This window comes from Peromyscus eremicus, chromosome 1 (genome assembly GCF_949786415.1).
Source record: "Peromyscus eremicus chromosome 1, PerEre_H2_v1, whole genome shotgun sequence".
Lineage (NCBI taxonomy): Eukaryota > Metazoa > Chordata > Mammalia > Rodentia > Cricetidae > Peromyscus > Peromyscus eremicus.
Window position 1 is genome coordinate 149,037,837 of NC_081416.1, and position 27,732 is coordinate 149,065,568.

The 27,732-nt window shown below is 49.6% G+C and overlaps 1 protein-coding gene across 1 annotated transcript in view; it reads left to right on the forward strand.

The window, feature by feature from the left end:
- The window catches only part of Nav2 (neuron navigator 2), a 371,946-nt gene that overhangs the window by 332,385 nt on the left and 11,829 nt on the right, over positions 1–27,732 (forward strand). Inside the window, exons 23-33 of the mRNA XM_059274283.1 lie at positions 177–260; positions 605–716; positions 2,012–2,157; positions 5,200–5,372; positions 12,720–12,873; positions 13,906–14,068; positions 14,958–15,058; positions 17,935–18,030; positions 20,440–20,608; positions 25,523–25,758; positions 27,327–27,481. Coding sequence (XP_059130266.1) covers positions 177–260; positions 605–716; positions 2,012–2,157; positions 5,200–5,372; positions 12,720–12,873; positions 13,906–14,068; positions 14,958–15,058; positions 17,935–18,030; positions 20,440–20,608; positions 25,523–25,758; positions 27,327–27,481 — 1,589 coding nt within the window. The remainder of the gene's footprint in view (positions 1–176; positions 261–604; positions 717–2,011; positions 2,158–5,199; positions 5,373–12,719; positions 12,874–13,905; positions 14,069–14,957; positions 15,059–17,934; positions 18,031–20,439; positions 20,609–25,522; positions 25,759–27,326; positions 27,482–27,732) is intronic.

A 27,732-nucleotide genomic window follows, 5' to 3' on the forward strand; every position in this document is an offset into this window, starting at 1 on the left:
GAAGCATTTGAGCAAGGGCAAGGCTAGAGTAAACGATCCCAGCGAGGCAATAGGAGGCTGAACCTGTACAGGCCACATGAAGAGGCTCTAATAAGTTTCTGTCTTGAGAACCCAGTCCCCCTCGGACACTCTGGCCTTGCAAGATGACGTCACTGAGGCCTCATTTTCCCCTCCAGGCTCACCTCGTGGCAGCCTTTGAGCAGAGTCTGGGAAACATGACCATCAGGCTGCAGAGTTTAACTATGACTGCGGAGCAGAAGGTAAGGCTGGAGGGATGCCATTGCTCTCTTTCATTTCAGATAAAGATGCAGATGTTAACATATGTCTTGGACTAGTAGAACTTGAATGTCAAGAACAGATCTCTTGGGTAAAATACAGCCTCGATCAACCAAATGTTGGTCCTGGTGTCTCCTATGGATCTAGTGGTCTTGGCCATTCCTGTGGCCTCCTGTGCTTCCTGATATCCTTACACTGAATTTAGATCCAGTCCATGTATGAGACAGATCTGTGACACTCCTTTCTCAGTGCCTTCCTCTGTCCAGGCCAACGTTGTTCTTTATGGAGCTGGTTTAGGACGTACCTGTTATGTCTTTCTTGCCTTCAGGATTCAGAACTGAATGAGTTAAGAAAAACCATCGAGCTGCTAAAGAAACAGAATGCAGCTGCCCAGGCTGCCATTAATGGAGTGATTAATACGCCAGAGCTCAACTGCAAAGGTAACACACGAGATACACCGTAGACAGCCTCTCTCACAGTACAGGATGCAGCCCCCGCTAGGGGCGAGTGACTGTGACTCAAGCTGTGGATCTAAGGGGCAGGTCCCAGAGGGCAGACCTTTTCATCTGCCTGCCTTTGGTCACTGTAGAGATGATTAGCATGGCGCATTCTCTTCCTTGAAAAATTTTAAAGACGGAAGAAGTGGGTTTCTTATGGAGAAGCATCATAGTGTTTTATGGCTTCTCTCATGCCTCCATGATTATTTATTTATATGCATATTGGAGAGAGAGCAGAAGAGGTTCATCTCATAGTTGCCCTAGGAAACTAGCCAAATAAATTGTTTGGCTTTGTGTGTTTTTAGTTAGTGGACATGCAGGTGAGTTTGTTCCAGCAATGCTCATTTGAACAGAAGCTATGCTTGGTGCAGTATGGGTACCTAGCACTTAAAGCAGGCTTGCCCTGTGTTTTCAACACCATGCCAAGTGATCTCCTTTTTAAACTTGCTCATCTTTCTTTCTACTATGTTATGAGGCCCCTTCAGGCCCTTTGCTCACTGTTGATGGTGGCTTTCCAAGGTCAAAGGTAGTTAGGAACAGAAGTGTGCCTGGACCCTCAGGCCTTCTGGCTCTACAGCATGCTGTCTTCAGGATTAGAGACAGTTCTATCCACAGGAGGAAAGCTAACTGCAACCATGACTTCTCCCGTCTCCTGTTACTTCAGACATTGGGCCTCCAAAACAGGAGTGATGGAGTTGAGGTAGGAAGGGTTAGAAAGAGTTAGCAGTACGGAGTGGAGGGAGAAGAGCCCTGGAGGCCGAGGGAAGAGAAGGCATCATGGAAGGACTGAGATGACGTGGGCTCGGTGCTTCCGAAGGGCCACAAGGAGGCAAGTAGGGCAGGGATGCGGCAGTCTAAGGAGCAGAGCGAGCTGTGCAGTTCAGGAGAGATCACGGGGGCCCTGGGTGCCGTCCCTAGTGTGAGGAGAGAAGAAGTGAGAGGGGCTCCTGTGGGAAGTACTGCTGTGTTTAGAAGCATGTCCTCCTCTCTGCCAAAGCAGGGCTGGTGCTGGGGAATGGTCCTTAGGCTTTCTAACTTCCACTCTGTAGAGTGCAAGGTGATGGACCCCCATGTGAGAGAGGGCATAGCCATTACCAGTTCAAGGTTCTTACAACCAGTAGCAGGGCACAGAGGTGGTACCTCGGTACGCATGCCCTGGAGTCAAAGGAGGCCGTTCTTGGGGACAGAAGATTGCGTTCTAGGGCTCAGGGGCCCACATGCCTTGCTTTGCTCTCCAGGGAATGGCAGCGCCCAGGCTGCAGACCTCCGCATCCGCAGGCAGCACTCCTCCGACAGCGTGTCCAGTATCAACAGCGCCACCAGCCACTCGAGTGTGGGCAGCAACATAGAGAGTGACTCAAAGAAAAAGAAGAGGAAAAACTGGGTGAGTGCGTGTCCTGGCTGTCCCAGGGCCTGGCTCACGCTCTTCCCCAGAATAGGTGTCCACAGATAAAGGCCAGGCTGCCTCCTAAACTCAGAACCACAGACCTTGGAGACTAGATCCAAGGAAGTGCCTTGGGGTAGGCCTTTTCCCAGAACCAATGTTGTGCTCAGCAAACGGTGGCGTTGATCAAGTCCCACACTGTGGTTTTTCTCTCCATGACACTGTGTGATGTGCCCGTCTTTCATTTCATGTACACCTCATTTCTTTCTCATCTTACACTGGCCACAGAGTCCAGAGCTTAGTGAACCTCTTCTTCCTATTTACTGTTTTGCCCTTGGTCCTGGGGATGAAACTCAGGGACTCATGCCTGCTCCGCTCCTGAACTATACCCCTCCCGCAGCCTTTAGCAAAACTACTCATAAGTAGTTTCTTCTTAGTTCCAAAGCAGGTATTTTTTTTAAGCATGTATCAGTAGTTATCTCATCCATAACCATAATCTTTACTTGTTTATTTATATCTTTATTTACGTAAGGTATCACTCACTATGTAGACCAGGCTAGGCCCGACTTGCAACAGTCTTGCATTTGCCTCCCAATTGCTTGGATTACAAGTGTGTACCACCACAGGGCTGTTATTTATTTATGTAATTGCCTTGGATCGTATCAGACCAACATTCTCACTGAAAATTTTGTAACCATGTTCTAGGAGTATGATTCATAATGTTAGTGTTAGGGGTCGAGGGCCCGAGCTTAGGCTTGTGCTTCAGAATGTTGACTCTAATATAGTCCCTATCCATAATCCTAAAATGCTCCTTGATTTTCTGCCAGGAGTGCTAAAAGGCTGCTTTCTTTGCTCCAAGAAAGTCCCCAGCACTTCTGCCCAGTTTCATTACTGCTGCCACAACTTGAGGGCGGTGAGGGAGGTCTGTTCCCAGGAACACCCTGGGTATGTCTGAAGTGGCCAGGCTCACCAAACCTCATTGTTAGCATTGACATGGTCCTGTTTCATGGTGGTGTCACGTCCTTCATGCCATTTATGTCTTGCTCATCTTGAATCATCTTGGATGGGTGGCGAGGTCTAGTTAGCAGTAGAGGAGTTGGGATTTCATGATGCTGGTCATTGGTAACTCACCTTAGAGGTGAGCTACCAGGCCATCTTCATGTGATCCTCTTACTATTCTGGTTAGTTTCTTTTCTTTACGTTACTAACAGTTTTTCTTAGCAACTTGTTTATTTTAACTAGAGAAGATTAGTTCATGTTGCCATCTTTAATATGCAGTTGATAAATGTAGTCTGATCAGATTTTCAAAATGATGAGAGAATTAGGAAAAGACAGGGCCAGTGAGTTGGCCCAGCAGGTAAAGGCATCTGCCATGCAAGCCAGATAGCCTGAGTTTGATCACTGGAACCCACATAAAGATAGAAAGAACCAGCTCCATAAAGTTGCCCTCTGCCATCTGCACATGCATAGTGGCACACTCATTAACCCCCCATATAAACATAAACATAAACATAATAATAATAATATTTAGGAAAAGAAAAGGAAAAATCCTGGCTGTTTTTATCTAGCCAAGAAATGAAACTTGTTTATGTTGCTTCTGGACAATTCTCACCTCTCCATGAAGCCAGGAAGGATGGATAACAGACATTCTCAGCTTACCCCAAAGCTTAACTCAGTCTAAATTTTGTAACCTCCTCATTCACCTGGCACTTTAGCTCTCTGGCTCACGTGGCAAAGCCCGGTTCTATGACTACTGTCTGCATACAGGAGCATCAGTAGACAGCAAGAGGGCAGTGGGCCAGGGCTTGCCCACAAGCTGGACCAGCAGCTTGTCAGATACGAAACACATCCACTGGGAAAGGCCTCACGACTCACAAGTGGGGAAATCCCTAGAATATATTTTCTGAAGGAAAAAAGGTCCCAGGAAAAGGAAATGACTCCTAAAATACCTATTTTGAAGACAAAATATGATTACTTTTGTTTGGAACCTAGATAAATATATGCTGGTCATGGCCCTTGGAGAATTTCGATTCTCATCAGAATTTCCATGTCTGCCTCAGGGGTTGGGGAATGACCTTACCCCTTCTCTGTTTTCTCCAGTGTACTTAATGAGTTTCGTAGACAGCTGTGGGATTCCCGAGTGACAAGTGAGAGAGCCAGATTCTTTGCTTGTTAGATTACGTTCCTCATGGCAGGAGAGCAGGAACCCCTAAGTGGACACAGCAAAGAGCTGTGCAGACTCAAGGGGCCGGTACAGATGTCAGTCCTCCATTGCTGAGGAAATACAGATGTCAGTCCTCCATTGCTGAGGAAATAAGATGTGCCTTCCCGCTGCTGCTCAGACATAGAGGTGGTTAAAAAGACAGACAGGAAATCAGGGGAAGCCGTTGCAAGTGAGAAGTTGGAAAAGCCCTGGCTGTAGGGAACGCCTCAGCTTGCTCGTCCCTTCCTTTCTTGATGGAAGAAGATGCTCCCCACAACCCATGCTGTTCAAGCATCGCACCCCCACCAGAAGCCTCTGTGTGGTGTTTATTATGAGCCATGTCGCCTCTGAAAAGTCCTAAGCTTTCCCTGTCACTGGCTTTCTCTGTTAAAAATTGTCTTTTTTTCCTTCCCCTCCCCTGTTTTTGCTTGCATTTTCTCTGGCAGGTCAATGAGGTAAGCGAGACCAAGTTTAATATCAGATACCAAGCTAACCCATCCATTGATAAGACTAACCTCATCCGCATCTGTCCCCACATCCGAGCATCCTGCTTTGTTGCTGTGTAACCTCATCTCCCTACACACACCCGCTGAGCCAGGCTCTCTGTCTTGCTGTTGGCATCTATTCTGGAACGAAGAGTAGGCATGGAATGCCCCCACAGGCCCATCCTGAGCTGTCAACGCAGATAACTTCCCTTCCCCGAATGCACTGATTCCACAGAGCTGTTGGGTGCCTTGGCCATTGATGGGGGAAGTGTGGTCCAGTTAACTGCTCTTTTGTAAGCATGCCTCTGCCTGGGCCTCACCTCGACGACGAGGCTGACCATCTTGTATATTCAGTTGCGCAGCTCCTTCAAGCAAGCTTTTGGGAAGAAGAAGTCCCCCAAGTCAGCATCCTCACACTCAGACATCGAGGAGATGACAGATTCTTCATTGCCTTCCTCACCAAAACTGCCACACAATGGATCCACCGGCTCCACCCCGTTGCTGAGGAATGCCCACTCCAACTCTTTGTGAGTCCATCTAACAGACAATACCTTTTGCTCCTGCCTTATTTCGGGTTTCTGTTGCTGTGAAGAGACACCATGACCATGGCAACTCTTGTAAAGGAAAACATCTAATTGAGGTGGCAGCTTACAGTTTCAGAGGTTTAGTCCATTATCATCACTGCAGGGAGCATAATAGGAAGACATGGTGCTAGAGAGGTAGCTGCTACATGTTGATAGGCAGGCAACAGGAAGTAGATGGTCTGACTGGGCATGGCTTGAACATAGGAGACCTCAAAGCCCATCTCCGCAATGACACACTTCTTCCGACAAGACCGCGCCTATTCCAATAAGGCCATGCCTCCTAATAGTGCCACTCCCTTTGGGGGCCATCCATTTTCTTTCAAGCCACCACAGCTCCTAAGAGCCCTTTCTTCTATATGGAAGTCCTGTAGTACAGCCCTTTTCCCTGGGCGGGGGAGAGGGAGGCAGGGGGAGGCTGAGAGAGATGGAAACCTGGAGTTTCATCAGGTGTGCCATTGTTCATGATTAGCAGCCGCCTTCCATCAAGCTGTTTAACTTCTGTTTGTATATCAGCTGGGGTAGTGGCTATTGTCATCTTCTCCCACACTCAGGGGTGAGCAAGATAAACAGGTGGAAAAGAGCGAAGGGAGATGGTTGTGTGAGTGTGGACAGTTTTTACTGAAATTCTGGCTTCTCTGGATATGGTGCCGAGGTTGTCCATTTCTCCTTTGGTTGAAATCTGGTGTTGATTGTTTTCTCTGAGGATAGAACTCAAAAATCGAAAAGACTGTGCATCTCATAAAGTGATTGGTTCATCCCGAGAGCCACCCCTCAGGGAGTTCAAGACCCTCTCTCTTTGGAGGCACAGCTGGTTTGTTGAAGCAGGAGCGTGCCATTAGTTACACAGAGAAGAGCCCTGGCACCACCCTCCCTGGTGATTCTCTCTTTGTCAGTCCTTTAGACCTCCAGTTGAGTGTAGGGAGGCTATCCTGTGTCCCACCTAAGAACACAAGGCTAGAGAGCCTGGACCAGAAATAGCTTGGGGTGGGTCAGTGGCAACACGAGTATCAGCTCAGAACCCGACACAATTGGCTTTCTGTAGCACTGAGAAAGCCTCCCCCAGTAGCATTTCCAGTAGGCCTAGGGTCACTGGTGAAGAACCACGTAACAAGCCGTCTGCAAAGAATAACAGTAAGATGAGGCTGTGTGTAAGAGAGGACCCGTGGGCGTGGCCAGAACAGCCACTGAGAGCCGATCAAAGCAAAGGATGAGATTTGTCAGGTACACCTTGGTTGGTTACAGTGGAGGTCTGTTCTATCTCCTCCACTGGATTCTTGAGGGAGGGGATTAGAACCTGTGCATTGAAGTGCCTCTTGTCTTCCATCCCTCATTCCCAGGAGGTCACATCTATGGAGCTGATCTGCTTAACCAGCAACCTCCTGAGGGCTGTGGCCTACACAGTATCCCTAGCCCTACCCAGGTGCTTGGCGCTGGCTGCAGGAAATGCACATAGGTTGGCACACTGACTATGTGGAAGACAGGGTGTAGAAGACACCACATAAAGTAATTTGTGTCTTTAAATACCTCTTAGTGAAAACAAAGGGTCTCCATGGTGATCTCTTCCTCCTCTTTTGGGAGAAACCCAATGGGAAGAAGCTGGATTAGGAAAGAGGCAGCACTGACGAGCTGGTCCACTGTGTGTCCTTGTCTTGCTGTATTCTCTTGAATGGAAGAAGAGATGAATCTGAAAGTGTAAGCCCCTCTCACATGACCCACAGGGTTTCCAAGGGGTAAAGACAGGACAGGTCTCCATCATCCATCCCACAGCGTCTTGACTCAGCAATTGCCTGACCAGAGAGGAAGGAGCCCACTGTATCCTCTTGATTCCTGGATATGAACTTGGTATACAGTGGTCTGTAAGAACAGGCTGTCAGAGATGGCATTCTTTAGGGATTAAGGCCTCATTTGCCTGATGCCCATCACAGGGGAACCATGGTCTGTGACATATATCCCCACACGAAGCAATACAGTTCATTACACTCCTAAGCCCCCAACCCCCTTACCAGAAGCCATTCTTGGTTCTGCTACAACAGTGTCCCAGATATTTATAATTCCTTCTTAGGTTGATCCTATCTACTGTGGGATGACAGACACTAAGCATAGAATTCTGAAATCAGAGAAGCCTAGAAAATCCAGGCAGTTTGTCCCAACGGTTAATTCTAAGAATGAATGTGGGATGCAGCCACTTTAGATGGGGTAGTCAGGGGAGGCCCCTCTGAGTGGGATATTTCAGCAGAGAGCTTTGCAACAGAAGGAGCCACTGGTTCATTCTGGTCAGAAGCACTAGCAGCTGTAACAAGTCTGATTCTGAGACTCAGTAGCGTCCATAGCTCTTTCTTCCTGGTTCACCCCAAAGCTGGTCAGCTGGTGGCCTGCCCTGACCAAGAACCTCTGCTCAGTAGTCCTGCATCCAGGCTGGTCAGAAGGACATGTGTACAGGTCCCGTGGGAAGGTTTTGTGGGCCAGGCCTACAGGAGGCACCTGTCCGCTCCTACCAAAGCCCACTGTCTGGAACCCAAGGCCACACAGCCTTGTTGGGAACAAGCAAAGAAGACAATTGGCTTTGGTGATCACAGATCAGCCTCAGACCAAGCAAGGCAGCCCTCCCAAGAAATCAACAGTACAAGATCCCAATGTGGAAATGAGCTGATAGGTCTGAGGGGGTGGAGGGATAGCCTGCTTGCGGTAGGTAGGATACTCAAGGAGCAGCATGGCCAGCTGAGGCTGGAGACAGGTGATACTGTAGCCTGTGGAGCCCTGAAATCAGAGAAATGTCACATCCGATTTCAAGTGTGACAGCAAGGTGCAGAGGTGTTTTAGGCAGAAAAGAGACATACACTGAATTTGAATTCTGTGGGAAGCAATGTAGGACATGAGGAGTAGAGGGAGGTCACGGAGGCAGCAGCGTTTTCCAAGCTTCACCTGCTCTGTCGTTTGAACCCTTCAGTCACACTCCTCTCCTCAAAGCCTTTGCCCAATGTGCTCTTCTTCTTGGTATTCACTCCTCAGCTTTCTGCTCAAGCTGACCTCCTCCATAAGGCCTGGCCTATCTGCCATGCATAAAGGAACAGCCACCACCACCCACTTCCTCCGCCTTGTTACTTACCATTGTGCAGATCCATCTGATGGAGGGCTTTTTCTCGGGTTTTAGTTCTTGTCCCTCGTCCCACCCCAGCTGTGTGCTGGCGGATACTCTGTTGGTTTAGAGACACTCCGGCTCTGGCTGCACTGGCTGAATGGCTGATGGGAGACCCAGGTGAGGTGGGGTAGTGTCCTTGTTAATGTCTTATTGCTGTGACCAGACGCCTGATGAGAAGCCACTGAAGAGAGGAAGGGCTTCTTTGGGTGTGTGGTTTTCAAAGGGTGTAGTTCATCACGGTGCGGAATGGGTTGCAGCAGGAGCGTGAGGTGGCGCGTCACATCGCACCTGCAGTCAGAAAGCAACGAGTGGACAGGAAGTAGGTGCTGAGCCATCAAGCCTCAAGGCCCGCCCCCCGGTGACGCACAGCCTTCCCAAACAGTAGCCCAGGTGGGAATCAAGTGTTCTAGCACCAGAGCCTATGGGGGACATCTCACATGCAAGCCACCACTGCTGGTGATCCAGAATGCCACTTGAGTTCATGGTGTGTGCGATGCCTGGGAGATGTTCCTGTGGAGGTGTCAGCCAGCCTGGAGCGCCTGTGTGTGTACATCTGGGAGCTCTCAGTTGGGTGGAGTGGAGATAGAGAGCAGAGGGCAAGGACCAGCTCTGATGTGCTGACATTCAAAGTTCAGGAAGCAAAGCCGAGGAGCCAGTGGCGTGGGAGGAGACCCAGGAGCACAGGGAGTAACTGCATGGGAGCGGTGATAGAAACCTGGCCACATGCTGCTGGGGGGCCTGTCAGAGAGGCAGAGAAGCTGCAGCATCCAACGAGAGGAGCAAGGCGGCGCCTTCCAAACCACTGTCCCCATAGGGATGGGCAGGGCTGGCTCTCGACTCCCCAGCCCTTTTAGTACATTCCACAGCCTCCGCAGCCGTGGGAGAGGTTGGTTTGGGGTCCGGTTTTCCAGAGGGTGAGCCGAGGGCAAATACGTATTTCTAACCTTGAAAGGTTTGTAAAAATGTGCAAATGTAGATTTGAGAAGGGTTTCAAAGACGAAGCCAAAGGCAGAGGGTTAGGCGTGGAGAAATCCCTCCTCTGTGGGTGAAGGGATGGCAGCTCTGAGGAGCCCACATTTCCCACACTCCACACATTCAAAATTGGGTCTGCCACCAGCCCACATCTGGAAAGACAGGGGGATGATAGAATAATGTGCTAGGGACTGAAAAAAAGGTACATCAGGTCCCTTTAGTTCATGGACTCTGAAGTAGAAAAGCTTACTTTGATTGCCTCCTGGGTATAGTCCAACAGCCTAAAGTTAAGCGATCTCCCTTCCTGCGGATTTCATCCATCCTGATTTGTCATGCTTACATAGTGTGACCGAGGGCACAACGTTGGCTCCATGCCTCATTCTCCTCATTTTAAAATTGGAGTCATGGCAGATGTATAAGGCAATCGAAAACTATGCTTCAGATACCTCCAGAAAACACTGCTGCATACCTACTGTGTGTTGGCAAGTATGACCAGACACTCGGAATGATTCAAGAACAGTCTAGTCCTAAAGGATCTAGTGCCAAGCAGAACAAGTCAGGGAAGGAGCTAGGGGAAAGAAGGCACAATGTTCTTTCCTTTTCGTCTTGTGTTGCCCTCTGTGGCTGTGGCTGCATAGACTAGATCAGGTGAGTTACACACAAGACATTCATTTAGCTCATAGTTCGGGTGCATATGCCAGCCCCTACTTGGCACCTGTGGATGGCCTTCTTGCTGGGTCACTGCATAGTTAGGGGGTGAGGGGCTTCACATCTCAGGCTAGAGCAAGACCAACCATTCACTTAGGTCCGTCCTTCATCTCCTGTAAAGCCGCTCATTCAGTCATCCGGCCCCACACTCGTCATCTCTTCTAATGCTAGTTGCCTCCCCAGGGTCCCACCTCCAGACATCATTAAACCAAAGCTTTGGGATTGAGTCTCACGGTGAGTTTGGGAGTAGACAGGCATCCTGCCCCTTTTGCGGAGGCCGTGATTGGCCAAGCTTTGCAAAGCAACCAGAGTTGTATAGTCGCAAAGTAGGCACTGAGAGAGCTTCCTAGAGAAGTACAGGCCATGTGACCCCCACTGGGGGCAGAGTTCTGAGTCCAACAAGGGAGCAGACCCAAAGCTTGCAGCAAAGCCCGGAGCAGACCCCACCCTCTCAGCAACATCTGGATTCAAGCGTATCTCTGAAACTAAAAGCATGACTGTAATTCCATCCTACAAACTGCAGGCTACTTGGAGCACAAAGAGCCAGGTAAAGGGTCTTTTAATTTTGAGTCCCACAGTCCTTTAGCCTCTCACAGATTCAGAAGAGGGATAACATTTTGGGGAGTTCTTGTGTTTGGTTGTTTTGTTTTGGTTTTTAATTCAAGAAGATACCAAAGTAGACTTGCTTCCTCAGTTTTTAGTGATTTTTTTTTTTTTCTTAAAGACAGGGCCTTACTCTGCATCCAAACAAGCCATGATCCTCCTGCCTCAGCTACCTAGGATTCCAGGCATATGCCTCCTGGCCAGTTTGCTAGTTGGTAACTTTTAAAAAGCAGGAAATGGCTTTGTCACTTAGAAGCAGTTCACATTCAGGCCCATTCAACAGTCAGTTTGAGTGTTAGACATTCCTTCCAGCCTTTGCGTCTCTTTGAACAGTTTTCTGACCGTCTTCTGCTGGCAGCTGAGGTGCACCCTCAGCCTCTTTCATGGGTAGGGTTTGTTTGGCCCCTAAGCCAGCGCCTGAGTCTTAGGCAGTGGCTGGCATGGCCACCACCTCCCAAGCCAAACACACTGTCTCCCAGGCAGTCATCAGCTCCCGCTCTGAAACTTGGGAGCTTAGGGTGGTTCTGGAGTTTTGGTTTTCTGAGTTTTATCATTCCTCTCCTATCTCCGGTCCAAATCATTCCTAGTCACCCAGTATCCTTTTGACATCACAGAACTGTATTTTAGTAGAACTGGCCCTTCCAATGGCTACTGCTTACCATGGCTTTTAAGGTCTTCCGCCTCACACTGACTAGCAAGAGTTCCACAAAAAACCCGAGTAACTGAACAAGAGCCCTGCCTTGCTCTTTCTTGAGTAGAGTAGCCGCACTTTATTCTGATGTGAACAAGTTGTCCATACTGTGTCATGGCTCTCAGGAGCTTTGGCTTCATGTCACCTCATTCTCTTGGATCTTGATCCCCAAATATGCTATTGTCTTATGTAAGAATGAATGCGAGGAGCAGGCAGGGCATGAGGGACTAGCAGCAGATCTTCCTAGACACCTCAAAGAGTGAGTTTTCAGAACAAAATGAAAAATCAGATTAATTCTACCTACTCATGTTCAAATCCTCCCTCCCTCCCTCCCTCCCTCCCTCCCTCCCTCCCTCCCTCCCTCCCTCCCTCCCTCTCTCTCTCTCTCTCTCTCTCTCTCTCTCTCTCTCTCATTTGCCCAGAAGAAAGCTTTGTTCTTGAGTTTCTGATCTTGGTTATTACCTCACTTCTGAGAGGGGTGAGGCTGGCTGTGTCTGCTCTGGGAAGTACTCCTACTCCAAAGGTTCCTGCTCCTGTCTACCGGTTCCCGATTACCCTCTGTTAGTGCAGTGCTGAGGAAAGATGCAGTAGAGCCCTCCTGGTGACCACTGCTCTTCATAGGTTGAACAACACAATCTGTATGTTTTGGATGCTTTGGGTATGATCCTCTTGAGACAGCAATAGAGGCTGGAAGAGGGGCTGGTATGTGCTGAGCTCTGAGTCATGGTTGTGGCGGTGCTGAACACTGATGGTTATGATGGTGCCGAACACTGTAATGGTCATGACGGTGCCGGACACTGTGATGGTCGTGACGGTGCCGGACACTGTGATGGTCGTGACGGTGCCGGACACTGTGATGGTCGTGACGGTGCCGGACACTGTGATGGTCGTGACGGTGCCGGACACTGTGATGGTCGTGACGGTGCCGGACACTGTGATGGTCGTGACGGTGCTGAACACCGATGGTTATGATGGTGCCGAACACTGTAATGGTTATGACGGTGCCGAACACTGTGATGGTTATGATGGTGCCGGACACTGTGATGGTCGTGACGGTGCCGGACACTGTGATGGTTGTGACTGTGCCAAACACTGTGGTGGTTGACCTGGACCACTCTTGGAGGGGGCAAGTGAGTTAATGAGAGCTTATTTTGTCGGTAACATCCTCTCTCCCTAGAATTTCCGAGTGTATGGACGGTGAAGCTGAGACAGTCATGCAGCTACGGAATGAACTGAGAGACAAGGAGATGAAGCTGACGGACATCCGCCTGGAAGCTCTCAGCTCTGCCCACCAGTTGGACCAGCTCCGAGAGGCCATGAACAGGATGCAGGTGAGTGGACGGTGAACAGAGCTCCAGGAAGCTGCAGAGTGGCAGCCCCGGGGGTGAGGGGTACAGATGGGTGCGCTGGCCATTGCTGCTTCCTCGCCTCTATTTTTTGGAGAGCAAGTCTTCACATCAGACCTTGTGTGGCTGCACACTGCCTCCTCCTCCACAGGTGGCCCCTACAGCTGGCCGTCAAGCCTTCCACCTGCCCTTTCTACTCTTAGCCGATTCCGCCTGTGTCCCTTTGTGTTTGATGCTGTTCCTTCCACTTGAGCATCCTCTGTCTATCCAAGCTGGACCCCGCCCGCCCGCCCGCCCGCCCGCCTGCCCCCAAGGCTCAGCCTGGTCCTCATCCCAAACCTCTTCATGTCCTGCAGCTGGAAGAGCCAGTGGCTTCCTTTGAAGGTGGCTTTAGACTGATACTTGCAAGCCCTACCTTCGGCTGTGGAGTGAAGCCATGTCGGTCTTGTGAGCTGCAATTTGCAGCAAGGCTTGCTTGCATTAGGTTCTTTACGGACAACTGTAGAACGACAAACTCCTATGGAGTGTGCTAAAAGTGACCTCACTGGAGAGCATCACACCAAAGAACATTCCCTGGAGCTATGAGCAACTCTGTGAGAGGAATCTGTGAGAGGCTACTGGAAAGGAAAGCTGCTCCGTAATCAGTGCGCGAGGGAAATGACCCCGTGTGCCCATCTCAGTGGTGCAAAGCAAACAGCTCCTTAAAGCTCGGAGAAGTCCTGGAGTTGAGAAATCTGTCACTCACTCTAAGTTCTCCAACCTCTTCGGTTGCCAGACTCTTTTACACTGGCCACTCAGGCAGCTGACCTGGGGAAGGCAATTTCTATATGCTCCCTAAAGAGCAATTCTCCATGAGGAGGGGACCAGCCCTGCCAGAGGCTTCACTAGCAGGGAAGGTGGGCATGTTGTAGAGTCTCCCCAAGGGTGTGCCTGATTTGGGCTGGTCTAACCTCCAGAAAAGGCACGCTCCATTCATGACATCATCTATTAAGTCAGTTTCTCCCTTATTTTTTGCAGAGTGAAATTGAGAAGCTGAAAGCTGAGAATGACCGACTGAAGTCTGAGTCTCAAGGCAGTGGCTGCAGCCGGGCCCCCTCCCAGGTGTCCATCTCTGCTTCCCCAAGGCAGTCTTTAGGCCTCTCACAACACAGCCTGAACCTCACAGAGTCCACCAGCCTGGGTAAGTGGCTAACGGGCTGGGGGAAGGTCAAGTCCACCAGCCTGGGTAAGTGGCTCGTAGGACCAGCAGCAGGCCATATACACCAGCCTGACCGAGTGGCTCACAGGCTGGGTATAAGCTGAGTATATCAGCCTGGGTGAGTGGATTGTGGGGCTCTGGGTAGGATAGCCCACCAGCCTGGGTGAGTGACTCATGGCACCAGGGCCCATGGAGGCCTGCAGCTGGCACTCCATTCTCCAGGATGAGCAGGTCCACAGATCTGACGGTGAGGTAGCAGGCGTGTGTGCACTTGGGGTGTGTGTGTCTGGGTGTGCATCTGCTACCAACATGAGCCCAGCCATTAGAGTATTCCATGCTTTGCTCCAGCACCCTAAATTCTTCGGACCATGAGCTTGGGTTTCTCCTTGCCCACCATGCTGACTTCTGCTCAATCCATTCTAAGAAGTTGATCTGCAGGCCCAATGCTCATATACCCCTCGGTAGTAGGTCCTCCAGAGGCCATGTCTTGGCTTTCAGCCTTCTGGCTGTTGGGGTAGACTTGAGGCTGGCACGTCATCCCAGAACGCACCTTGAGTTTCCTTTGTGAGCATTTCAAGGCTGACGCTTTTATTTTTGACCCATGATGCTGCTGTTGCTGTTGTTTGAGTCTGCCTCGCACTTCCATCCGGCAAGATTCATTGTCGGCCTGCTGGCTCCCTGGTCCCCCCCCCTTCCCCCCATTGGTTTCTGTGATCGCATTATCCATCCTGCCCTCTCCCATCCCCGGCCTACCGCCCCTGCGCCCTGACACCCGTTTTGGCCTGCTGCCGTGCCCACAGGCGGCAGGGGTGTCGGGAAGCAGCTCTGCTGTCCCCACGTGCCTAAGGCTGTTGATGTTTTCCATTCGCAGACATGTTGCTGGATGACACTGGTGAATGCTCGGCTCGGAAGGAAGGAGGCAGGCATGTTAAGATAGTTGTCAGCTTTCAGGAGGCAATGAAGTGGAAGGAGGTTAGTCGGCTCCCTCTCCCTGCTCACCTGTCCTTTCCCCAGGTAGAAATGGCCTAGCTTAGTGACCGGCAACCTAAGGCGATGGGAAATTCTAACACCTTTCTTGATATCATAGTCTCCCTTGCTCACGGGGGACGCATTCCGAGACCCAGGGGATGCTGAAGTGGTGGAGTAGACCCAATACATGCTGCGTTATACTATACATGAAGATGCATGATGGAGTTTCATGTATAGAGCCTGTAAGAAATTAACAAGGGGAGCTTGGTGATGTAACTCAGTAGCCAAGTGTTTGCTAGCATGTCCAAGAAAGAAAAGAAATTGTAAAGATAAAATGGAATACTTACGACAGTGTTCTGATAACAGAAAGTGAGACCTCTGCTGGGTGGTGACTCTTGTACCCATAATCCTTGGCAGTCCCTCCTGTGTCACAATCCTTGGCCAGCCCTTATACCCACAATCCTCAGCAGCCCCTCCTGCACCCACAATCCTCAGCAGCCCCTCTTGCACCCACAATCCTCAGCAGCCGCTCTTGCACCCACAATCCTCAGCCGTCCTTATATCTACAATCCTTGGCGGTCTCTCCTGTCCCCACACCCCTTGACTATCCTTTGACTTAAAGCAAGCAAAAAGCCCTTCATTTCTTTGTTTAAAGGATTGATAAAGCTGGCTAAAAAAAACGGCTTCACAGTGTACTTTCAGCACTAGGAAGCACTAATGCTCTCCAAAATAGCTTTTCTGGCTGGGTGGTGGTGGCACACACCTTTAATCCCAGCACTCGGGAGGCAGAGGCAGGTGGATCTCTATGAGTTTGAGGACAGTCTGGTCTACAGAGGGTGAGTTCCAGGGCAGCAGGACTACATAGAGAAACCCTGTCTGGAAATAGCAAACAAAGGAAGAAAGAAAGAAATGACTTTTCTGGATTTACTGTTTTCCTGAAGCATGTCCCAGCAGCTGTGAACATTTTATTGGTAAGGCAGAAGAGGAAGCTGATCGGACTTAGCTGATCCAGGGCCCATTTCTGTCTCGTCAGAGGCTACAGACATAGCATTCACCAAGCTAGGAGACAGAAGGCCCTCGACTGAGTCTAGGAAGCACAGGGGCTCAGAGTAGGATGGGTAGGGGCATCCTGACTCACTGTGCTAGAAGCCGGCGGTTCTCTGGTATGGTTTCTGTTCCGATGTATACTTGCCAGAGACTGTTCTGAAGTAGAGGTGGAGGGCTACAAGGTGAGCTGTATTTTGGTGGGTAAGTCCTATGGGATGCCCTGGATAACCTTGGCCATCTATCACAGTGGGAAAAGGCCTCATGAGTCTCCACATCGAGCCCCCTTGATGGTTTTTTTTTTTTTTTTTTTTTTTTTTTTTGGTGGTTTTTTGAGACAGGGTTTCTCTGTGTAGCTTTGTGTCTTTTCCTGGATCTTGCTCTGTAGCCCAGGCTGGCCTCGAACTCACAAAGATCCACCTGCCTCTGCCTCCCGAGTGCTGGGATTAAAGGCGTGCGCCACCACCGCCCGGCCCCCTTGATGTTTTGACGTTGTAGTTCATAGCGTTTCTAGCCAGCGTGCTGTTACGGTTTCAGACAGTTGGGAAACCAAAGTGCCCATCAAAATGAAGTGTCGGCAGCCAGACTTTTCCTTGCTGGCTTTGTCACTGTGTGGCCGACTTGCCCATGGTCTTAGAACTGTCTACCAGAGTTTTTCTTAGAACCCAGCTACCAGAGACCTGGCCTATCAGGTTGAAATTCATTCTCACGACATCCTTACAGAGCAGGCAGGTGACATCCCTATGTATGGCTGATCCTCCTTGCCATTGTTGTCAATGTCACGGCTGACGTTCTTCCAGGACTGTAAGCCACTTCCCCTCACGCCGTTGTTCTGGGCCACTGCAGCATACCCCAGGGGTTCCGACCATGGTGTTATCCCCATTGTACAGCTAAGAAACCCAAGAGCACAAGGCCCTGGCGGAGTCAGGCCCTGTCATGGCCACTGGTGCCCTTTCTCTCGGCTGACTCCTAACTGCTGCGTGCCTGCGCCCGCCACCCAGCCCCACCCCGCCCTAACTACATCCTCACAAGCATGCGAGGTATTAAAAACCCAGCAGAATGGAATGTTTTCTCGGCATCCTCTTCATTGATGTGATCAGTTAGCCCCTGTGGGTATAGAAGAACAAGAAGTGGGAAAAAACGATAGATAGCTGTTGGCAGTCTTCCCAGAATTTTCCTAATTTTCTGAATTGAGCTTGTTTTAAGTTTTAGTGGAAGAAAAGTAATAAATATTGTTTTTAATTATAAGAAGCCAGGCTCACACCTTTAAGTCCAGCACTTTGGAGGCAGAGGTGGGAGGCTCTCCAAAAAGAGAAAGAAAGGAAAAGGTAGACACGTTCTTTCTGAAGTTCTAACAACATGACAAACTTTATTAAATAAAATCTGAAACGCTTGAACCTAGCTAAATGTAAGTTGAGAAGGTTTCATTGCCTTGAGTCTGTCCAGCGTAGCTCTGATTCAGGCAGTTGAATCACGGAAGCTTCCTGGAAAAGGTGAGTAGTTCTTTAGCAAGCTTTGAAAATGGGGTGCTGGCAGACAGGAGCTGGGGGAGGACACAGTCAAGGATGTGGAATCCGTGCCCTGTGCAAAGCAGGCGCCTAGCTGATGGTTCCGGGTGCCAGAGAGGCGATCTTGGTCTCCCTGACCCTTTGCAGTTTTAGCAGGGCAGAGATGGGGTTTCAGGCTATTGGATGCCAGCTAAGTTATGCCTGGCATGGAAAGGAATGGGGGTTTGCTCTTCTCTTTTTGGAAGCACTGGAATGCCTAGGCCTCTGTTCAACCAGGCCAGAAAACAGCGAGCTCCTTCTCACCTGCATATGTCTCCTCACCCTTAGGATTCCAGACCACACCTTTTCCTTATTGGCTGCATTGGAGTTAGTGGCAAGACTAAATGGGACGTGCTCGATGGGGTGGTGAGACGGCTGTTCAAAGTAAGTGCCTCGAGAGGAAAGCCACGACTGTGGGCTTGGAGCGGGAGGAGAGCTCTATTCCCATAACCCGACTATTTCCCTAGCCGCCTCTCCCCTCCTTGGCCTTATGTTGCTAGGACTTGTCCCCTGGTCCTCTAGGGCCTGAAAAGATGATGGTATGTGACCGGTCATTCTCTGTCGTCTGCCTTTAGCAATAGCTGGCTAGCTAGTACACGTCATTTCACAGTGATGTCCCTAGAGCTGTGTCCTGTTCGATATGATTACAGTCTCTTGACCTGGGGGTGAAGCCCAGGCAGCACACTTTTGCCCTTTGGACTGCACATACATGACCAGCACCCCATACCAATCCTGCAGTCTCTGGCAGTAACATCCCACCAGCCAGTGTCAAGGATGTAGGCACAGTCACACCACTGGATTGGGTGTTTCCCATATCAGAAATAGCTAGGGAGTACCAAAGTGAATCTTGGGGCCCAAGATGATTTGAAAGACGCTTTTGATTTTTTTTCTTCTGTCCCCAAATAAATCAACCACACTAAGTATTAATCGTATTTCCTGAGTAGTAGTGACAATGGCCTTTACGTCTTATGCCAGAGACCACACTAAGCCCTTCGGTGTTCCATTTGAAGACAAGGAAAGTGCCTGATGCCACCAACCTAGAAGTAGACCAGAGGTCTAGCTCTGTCATCTGACCAAACCTGACTTAGCTAGCACATTGTTCTCCCAGCATGTGGGTCAAATGGCTTCACACAAGGGAAATTCAGTTCTTTTTTTTTTTTTTTTCTTTTTTTAAAGAATGTGTGTCTGAATGCTTTGCCTGCACCTATGTCTGTCTGGTGTCCTGTGCCCTCAGGGGCCCGAAAAGGGCATTTGATCCCTGGGAACTGGAGTCACAGATGGTTGTGAGCTGCCATGTGGGTGCTGAAAACTGAACCTAGAACCTCCAGAAAAATAGCCAGTGCTCTTAACCACTGAGCCATCTCTCCATCCTCAAAACAGAACTTTTTGTTTTTGTTTTGTGAGATAGGATCTTATATGTAGCCCTGGCTGGGCTGCAACTCACTCTGTAGACCAGGCTGGCCTCGAGCTCACAAAGATCCTCCTGTCTCTGCCTCCCAAGTGGGTCTAGATGCATGTGCTGGTCTGGATTTAGTCCTTTTGACTGAATAGAGCATTCTCATCATGGAAACCAGACAGAAGGGCTGGGACAGACCAGTTCTGCCTCCTTGGCCAACACCCAACAATCTGAGGTGTGTTCGGATGAGAAAGGCCGCAATGTGGGCTCTTAGGTTGCAGTAAATAAGGGAGTGAGACCACTGGGGGCCTGTGGCTAACACTGGCATCAGCTCGTCTGTGGTACCATACAGCCTAGAACATACCATCACTGACCTTCTGGTTGCTGACCAAAGCCGCTAGGGCTGAGGAGATGGCTCAGTCAGGAAAGGGCTTGCCTTGTAAGCATGAGGGCCTGAGTGTGATCCTAGAACCCGTATGGAAAAGCTGGGTACGATGATGTGTGTTTGTAGTTCCACACTGGGGAGGCAGAAAAAGGTAGATCCCTAGGGCCCTGTGGCAGCCAGCCTGGTTTACTTGTCTCAAAAAATAAGGTGGGGGGTGCCTGAATAATGACCCCAGAGGTTATCCTCTGTCCTGTGCACACACACACACAGCTGTGCATACATACATGTGCACATACAAGTGACTTTGAGAAAGAAGGGTTTCTTTTTGGCTCACTGCTTAAGTACAGATACAGCCCATCGTGGCCATGAAGGCATGGTAGAGGAATGCCAGGTCATTTGACATGCACAGTCAGAATGGGCACTAAGTGATGCTACTCAGCTCATCCTGTCTTCGTTTGTTTGTTTGTTTTTCATTCTGGGACCCCAACCCATAGAAGAGTCCTGCCCACGTTTAGGGTGGGTCTTATCACATCAATTAACCTAATGCTTTAGTGGTTTGTCTCCAGGTGATTAGCCATCACAGTCGCCACCGAGGGGCTACTTCACAAATGAAACCCGTGTTTTCCTTTGGAAGTTGCGCGGCTATCCTTCCCCAGCAGCAGCAGGCTGTGCTCTGTCTTTGCCTTGAGCCAACATGGGGGATGGGAAGAAACTGCCTGTCGGTTCCTTTTTAGGAATTGGTTAGCACCATTCACAGACCCTGATGCCTTTGAGAGTCCAGCTGAATTTAGGAAAAGCTGCTTGGTTCACCCAGATTAAACGTTCATGGTCTTGCTAGGGGCTTGTTTTTCCCCACCCCTAAGCAGATATCCCCCAGAGTGTGTGCCGCAGCTTAATTTCAGTTCAGGTGTCATCTGAGAAAAAGAGGGCACCCATCAATCACCCGGTGAAAATGGGAGTCCCGGCAGGTTTTAGCCAGCTCTCTGATGGGGTCCGTGTTTTATTTCTCCAGGAATACATCATTCATGTGGACCCAGTGAGTCAACTGGGGCTGAACTCAGACAGTGTTCTCGGCTATAGCATCGGTGAGATCAAGCGCAGCAACACGTCAGAGACCCCCGAGCTCCTCCCTTGTGGCTATCTGGTGGGAGAGAACACCACCATCTTGGTGACTGTCAAAGGTAAGTGGCTGCCAGCTGAGCAGTGGTGGCACATGCCTTTAATCCTAGCACTCAGGAGGGGGCCGGATCTTTGAGCTCAAAGCCAGCCTGGTCTACAGAGTGAGTTCCAGGACAGTCAGGGCTACATAGAGAAACCCTGTCTTGGGAGGGAAAAAAAAGGCTAAGTGGCTGCTTAGGGAAGCTGGGGCTTTCAGTGGCCAAGGTATGTCTATTTTCACTGTGCATGTGTATTTTTTTTTTTTTCCTCTTTTACATCAACCACTCCTACTTAAGCAAGTTGCACCATCAGGAAACAAATCGCTTCAGTTTACTGCTGGAATTAGACATCAAAAGGTCCCATTATCCTTATGACTGAGATGATGAGAGACTAATAACTCCTTAATAACCCTGCTGAAATGGCACTTTACCAAAGCAATGAAGGGTACTTGCTAGCCAGCCTTGGGCACGAGCCCATTCTACAGATGGAGAAACTATGATGTACTAGAGGCTACAGGAAAGTTTGTGCAAACATTTTGAGGATATCACTCTTGCCCACACACCCAGCTCCTGGAGCTTCCGAAGCCCCAGCTCCTGGAAGTATCATGCCCCATAGCCTTCCACTGCTTGTCCCTGTAGACTCATGGTCATCTCCTAATGCAAAATGCTTTCAAAAACTCCCATAGTTTTTAATACTTCTAAGACTCTTTAAAAATCGCAAGTCTGAGTCTCATCTGAGATCCAAGGCAAACTGTTAACTACTATAAAAAGTAAAAACAAGTTATATACGTCAAATGTGCACAGCATTAGCATTCCCATCCTGGAATGAAGCATGGGTTATAGCAAGGGATGTTTGGACCAAAGAAAGACTGAAATTTAGCAGTCCTATGGCTACATACCAAGTATCTGGGTTTGTGATGGAATCAGCTGGGCTCCAAGGGCTTGGGTAGCCCTGCCCCTCCAGTTCTGCTGCCTTAGCATGCACAGTCTCTCTCTTGACTCAGTTACACTCCATTCCTGAAGCTTTCATTGGTTGGTATCTCATGATCCTGGTCTCCCCAACATCCTGGGGTCCCATTGCAGCTTAAGTGTCCCCTCCATAACTTCATGCAGTGGCGTCTAAGGGATTCTCCTTGCTGAGATTCTGACCCTGCCAATCATTGCCTAGGCTCGGCAGCTCTCTGGAGCCATAAAGCAAAATTCCATGACCTCATCAATCTTAGGTCTTGCGTGCCTGTAAAACTGGTACAAAGTGGACAGTGTTGCCAAGTTCTGCTGCCAGTGTGGGATGGACCCTTGCCCTTTGAACTGCCGTTATAATGGCTTCTTGGTGTCTGAATTTGCAGAATTACTTTCCCGGACAGTTTTGTGAGCAGGAAAACCCCCCTATGGTTCCTTTCCTATTGTGTTGTTACAAAGCAGGTTTCTCTTTAACACTTACAGATCCTTTTCAGTATGTACCTTGACCTCACCTTTCTTTCAACTTACCCAAGCTCTTTCCCCCAAACAATTTGCATATTCGTATCCTCCTGCCCCACCTCTTCTTTTTCACTGTAGACCTGGGTAAGAGTGGTGAGCAGTAACCATACTATAACCTGAGTGCTCTCCTGCCTTGAAATTACGTCTACCAAACACATTAGTCCATGTCTGAGTTAGGGTTTCTTTTGCTGTGAAGAGATACCCTGACCATTAGCAACTCTTATAAAGGAGAACATTTAATTGAGGCTGACTTACAGTTCCAGAGGTTTAGTCCATTTTTATCATTGTGGAAAGCATGGAGACATGCAGGTAGACACGGTACTGGAGAGGTAGCTAAGAGTTGTACATTTGGATCCTCAGGCAGCAGGAAGAGAGTGACACTGGGCCTGGCTTGAATATCTGAAACCTTAAAACCCACTCCTAGTGACACATTTTCTCCAACAAGACCACATGTATTCCAACAAGGCCATACTCCTAATAGTGCCAGTCCCTGTGAGCTTATAGGTGCCATTTTCATTCAAACCACCACAATGGGCCTAGCTTGAGCTTCTGACACCTGAAAGCCCACCCTCAGTGACACACTTCCTCTAGTAAGACCACACCTATTCCAACAAGGGCACACCTACTATTAGTGCCACTCCCTATGGGCCTATGGGGGCCATTTTCAAACTACCACAGTCTACCTTTTTTTTCTCTCTACATAGCCCTAATCTCTACATAGCCCTGGCTAACCTAGAACTCACAATGTAGTCCAGGCTGGCCTGGAACTCACAGAGATGCTCCTGCCTCTGCATCCCAAGTACTAGGATAAAAGGCATGCACCATTATGCCCTGTAGTTCATCGCTTTTAAATTCAAGTTTTCAGGAGATGGGCAGAAGGCAGCCAGAGTCTTGGCCAGTAAGAATGACCTCTTAACTTCTTGATGGAGTCATGCCATACTCCCCACCCCCTAAACATCGTGAGCCACGCTTTCACTATCCATATTTCTCTACGCATTCTGATTTTCCAAATTCTCACCAGAATGGCTCATTTTTATTTGCTTACTGCTTTCCTGGCCTTTTCTGTCCTGAAGCTGCAAGCACTTCCACACTCCTTCTGCAAACCAGTTCAAGAGGCCTGAGCACCGAGGAGTAAGGTTATCTATCACCAGTGGCCCTACTTCTCAGAACCTATTTTCTGTTAGTTACTTTCTAGTTGCTGGGATAAAGTCCCTGCCAAGGGCAGCAAAGGAAGGAGGGTTTATACTGACTCTGGTTTGAAGGGATAGAGTCCACATCAGTGGGGAAGTCACAATCCTGCAGCCCACTGGCAGATGAAGGGATAAGTAAACCCTGACAGAAAGAATCCTGCTCTCAGAGAAGCAGGATGAGTCACCAGGCATGCAGAAACAAGAACTGTGTAACAGAAGCCCCCAAGGAATGGAGCCACTTACAACTGGGACTCAAAGTACATGGCATCATGGGGGCCACACATTGTCACCTCCTTGTTTCACAGTGAGCGCTGCCAACACCAAGGGGTAAAGCTGACCTGGGTGGAATGAGTGACAGGATGCCCACCCCTCTGGGAGAGTGGCACTCCATAGAGCCTGACCTGTGGGTGCCATCAGTTTTAGCATTTATAAGGATCTGCTTGGGTTTTATATTGTACTGGTGAGCACTAAAACCCCATTGGATTTTGCCAGAAGGGTCCCATTTGATATAGAAATTCACACCAGTGATTCCAGAAGAAGGGATGATTTTGTGTGTTCTTTTTATTTTATCTTAATGGTGTGTGTGCATGATGTGTGTGTTGGGGGGTCTACACATGACACACAGTGTCTATGGAGGTTGGAGGACAACTTTTGGGAGTTGGTTCTCTTTTTTTCCCCACCATGGAAGAGGTCCCAGGGATTGGACTGAGACTCTCAGGCTTGATGGCAAGTACCTTTGCATGCTGAGCCATTTTGGGGCCCATGAATTTGTATATTCTGAAGTCAGTCCTCTGAAAACTTTATGCCAATACAACTACATACATGGAAGTATTCTGCTCATTGTCCCATACGGTTCTTGTTGAGGCTGCTGTTATTATTAAACTTAGGGAAGAGACCCTCCACTCTACACTTGGTTTGTAGGTTTGAGCCACTATAGGGCAGCAGGAAGCTCACCGGTTTGCTCCCAGAAAGTAAGGCACCTGGGGAATCTTCATCATAGTCCTTTGGGAGCAGTCATTGCTTAGGGGTTACCTTGGTTAGGGGAGGGCTTTAGAGGTGTCTAGTTATACTGAGTGGGAGGAAGGTGCTGTTGGGTGACAGAGAAATGTCTTCTGGTTTACTTCTTCTCTTACGAAGACTGGCTTTTTGAAGGGAATTTTTCAATGGAATTACCATCTACCTTGATTTTTTTAAGACAGGGTCTCTCATTGGCTTGGGACTGGCCAAGTAGGCTAGACTGGTTGGCCAGTGAGCCCCAGGAATCCTCTCTCCACCTAGCACTGGTATTACAAGTGCATGCCACCATGTCCCACTATTTTTATGTGGGTTCTGGGGCTTGAACTCAGGTCCCAATGCCTTCAAGGTAAGCCCTTTGTATAGTTGGACTTTTTCATTGGGACCATCCGCTCCCCAATAATGACAGGGAGACTTATTATTAATTATAAAAGCTTGGCCAGTAGCTTAGGCTTCTTTCTAACTAGCTCTTACAACTTAATTTAACCCATATCTTTTAATCTATGTTCTTTTACGTGGCTCAGTTACCTTTACCCATGCTGCTTGCCTTGTGTCCCTGGCATCTCCTCCCTTCTTCTTTCCAGCATTCTCAGTGCCTGGAAGTCCTGCCTAGCTATTGGCTGTTCAGGTTTTTATTAAACCAACCATGGTGACACATCTTCACAGTGTACACAAAGATTATTCCACAACACCTTTGTTGTCCGAGCTGTCTCCCTGACCCTGAGACCATTCTTTTAAAGTCAACAACTCTGGCTTGTGAGATTGTCCCAGATAGAAAAGAGGAGAGAGAAGCTTCCATTCGCCATTGTTGCTGGTCCAAGCCTCAGCATGTAGCATTTAGGTGTGGGCCTGCCAGTCTGTATTCTCATTCTAACGTCAGAGTTGCATCTTGCTTCCTGCCTTGTCTGCCTGGCACACCAAAGTGTGGGCAGCTTGGTGTCTAGTAGGAAGGAGAGAGAAGAAAGGGGAAGAGGCAACCCAGGGTCATGGCAGACGCACGTGGACAAGACTAGTGTCAACTGGGATAGACACTACAGGGCTAGTAAATGCTAACAGGCCGACAGAGTCCAGAGTTAGGGAAGCAAAAACAGGAGGTGCTGGTGACCAGGAGGGTGGCTTTCTCCAGCAGCACCATTGCGCTCTCAGCCTCCAGTGTGCCTGGGTGGGCAGGAGTCTTAGGACTGTCAAGAAGAGGGATGATGTCAGAGCCACCCTCCTTGCCCAACATCAAGCCCTCCCCACCTCTCTCAAACAGGGCTCACGGAAAACAGCCTAGACTCTCTGGTGTTTGAGTCCCTGATCCCCAAGCCCATCCTGCAGCGCTACGTCTCCCTGCTGACAGAGCACCGGCGCATCATCCTCTCAGGCCCCAGCGGCACTGGAAAAACCTACCTGGCCAACCGGCTCTCCGAGTATGTGGTACTTCGGGAAGGACGGGAGTTGACAGACGGCGTCATTGCTACCTTTAATGTGGACCACAAGTCCAGCAAGGTGAGGAGGTCATCCTGAGCCCGCTGCCCCTGGGGCTCTTTTGATGCTGCTGATACCCCCACTGTGAGCATTTTCAAGCTCTCCATTCTAGAATGCCAGGAGAGGAGATCAGAAGGGGGCTTAGAGAAAGGAATGCTCTGAGTCGGAGCCTCCTAGCCACGAGCTCCATCTCGGGCAAGTCAGTCCTGTTCACTTATGCTTCACAGTGATAGCTCCGTCAGATGTGTCCAGTTCATCAAGAACTTATCATGTGCCTATTGAGCATTATTATTTTCTCCCCAAATAAAACCTTTTGTGAGTCAACAAAACCACCAATAACAGTTGTGGTGGCTGTCATTGACAAGATTGTCTGTCCCATGAGCAGCAGGTTGCCCTCACAAAGCCCATTAAGGACTAGTTAACTGTCTTTGTCTCCATCTTACAGGGCTAACAACAGCAGCTTGAAGGACACTTGTCACATACCTAACACAGCTCCAACCATACTAAGTATTGGTACTGGGGCTCAGCGCCCTGTGCAGGGGGGCCAGCTCCATCGCCCCACATAGTAAACAGTGGGGACTTGCAGATGGAGTCTGACCTGGTGCAGGCTGGGGGGCTGTGAAGAGTTTTTGCAGTATCCTTCATTTCTTCTTTCATTTATTCACCCTCCCTCATATGGTAAAAGCTCGTGATTTCTAGCTCTGTTCAATGTTGCACAGCATACCTGGTGAACTGGAAAGGGCCCTCTGCCTTATGAGTCACCTCCTGCCTCTGTTACCTGTTTCCATGGTTGTCTGCCCCATGTACCAGTTCCCCTTGCGGTGTTGATGTAGGCACGGGATGAGACAAGCCCTCATCTCTCTGTCTACAGCTTATGAGTGGGTGAATGAAGGAGGGCCACATGGTGAATGGCTGGCAAATTGTGCCCAAGTTGATCCCATTGCCCTGGGCTGATTGCCCAAGTAGAGCATGGCTCAGCCATGCACTGCAGGCCTAGGTAAGGAGGGTGGGGGTTCCAAATGAGAAGGAACCAGGAGATCTGCCTGTGGTGAGCAGCAGCTGTGAGAGAATGAGGAACACCGTGAGCATCTTCATGAGCCAGCTACATTTTGACTCGAAAGGGAGGCCTGGAGAGGCATGCACGTGCAGGATGGGGAGGAACCATCGCCCACTGAGCAGCTGGGCCAGCCTCTAAGATGGGTGCTTCTCACGGGCACCCGAGTCTGGCCCAGCCTATGCTCCCCCGGTGCAGTCTCAGGCCAGCTGCCTGGCCCTTTTCCTCAGCTTCTGCGAAAAGAGCTAATCACAGCCCATCCATGACAGAGTTACCATGCCGTGTCCCCACGTGAGTCCTGAGCGTGTCCAGCTTACACGGTGAGGCTGATGTCATCAGACGCCCCTTAGGAGGGTCTGGAAAGCCACCTTCCCCGTTGCACTGATGCCCTGTGACAGGCAGGTGCTCGTGTTGTGTCCACAGTGTAACATCATAAGGGGATCTTCCTCCTGCCTTGGCCTTGGTCAGTGAAGGCATGGAGCATGTAGGTCTTCCCAGGAGGGTGATTCCAAGCTCATTCTTCCGGCTTCCGTAGGAACTTCGCCAGTATCTGTCCAACCTGGCCGACCAGTGCAACAGCGAGAACAATACCATGGATATGCCCCTCGTCATCATCCTGGACAACCTGCACCACGTGAGCTCTCTGGGCGAGATCTTCAACGGGCTGCTAAACTGCAAATACCATAAATGGTAAAGATGGGTCCTAGACCTCAGGGCCGGGGGCAGAGGGCGTGCTGGCGAATCAGGCCAGCACGACAGTGATGTGGTGCATACACAGAGCAGGGGAGGTATGTAGATGTAGCCGACCGTCTTATTAAATAAGAAACACAGAACCAATGCAAAGAAGAAAACCAAGAGGTCAGAGCTAAGAGCCTTACCCGCCTGCTGCAGCTAGCCTCTTTAGCCAAGAGACCTCTCCAAAAGAGACCTACTTTCTGTCT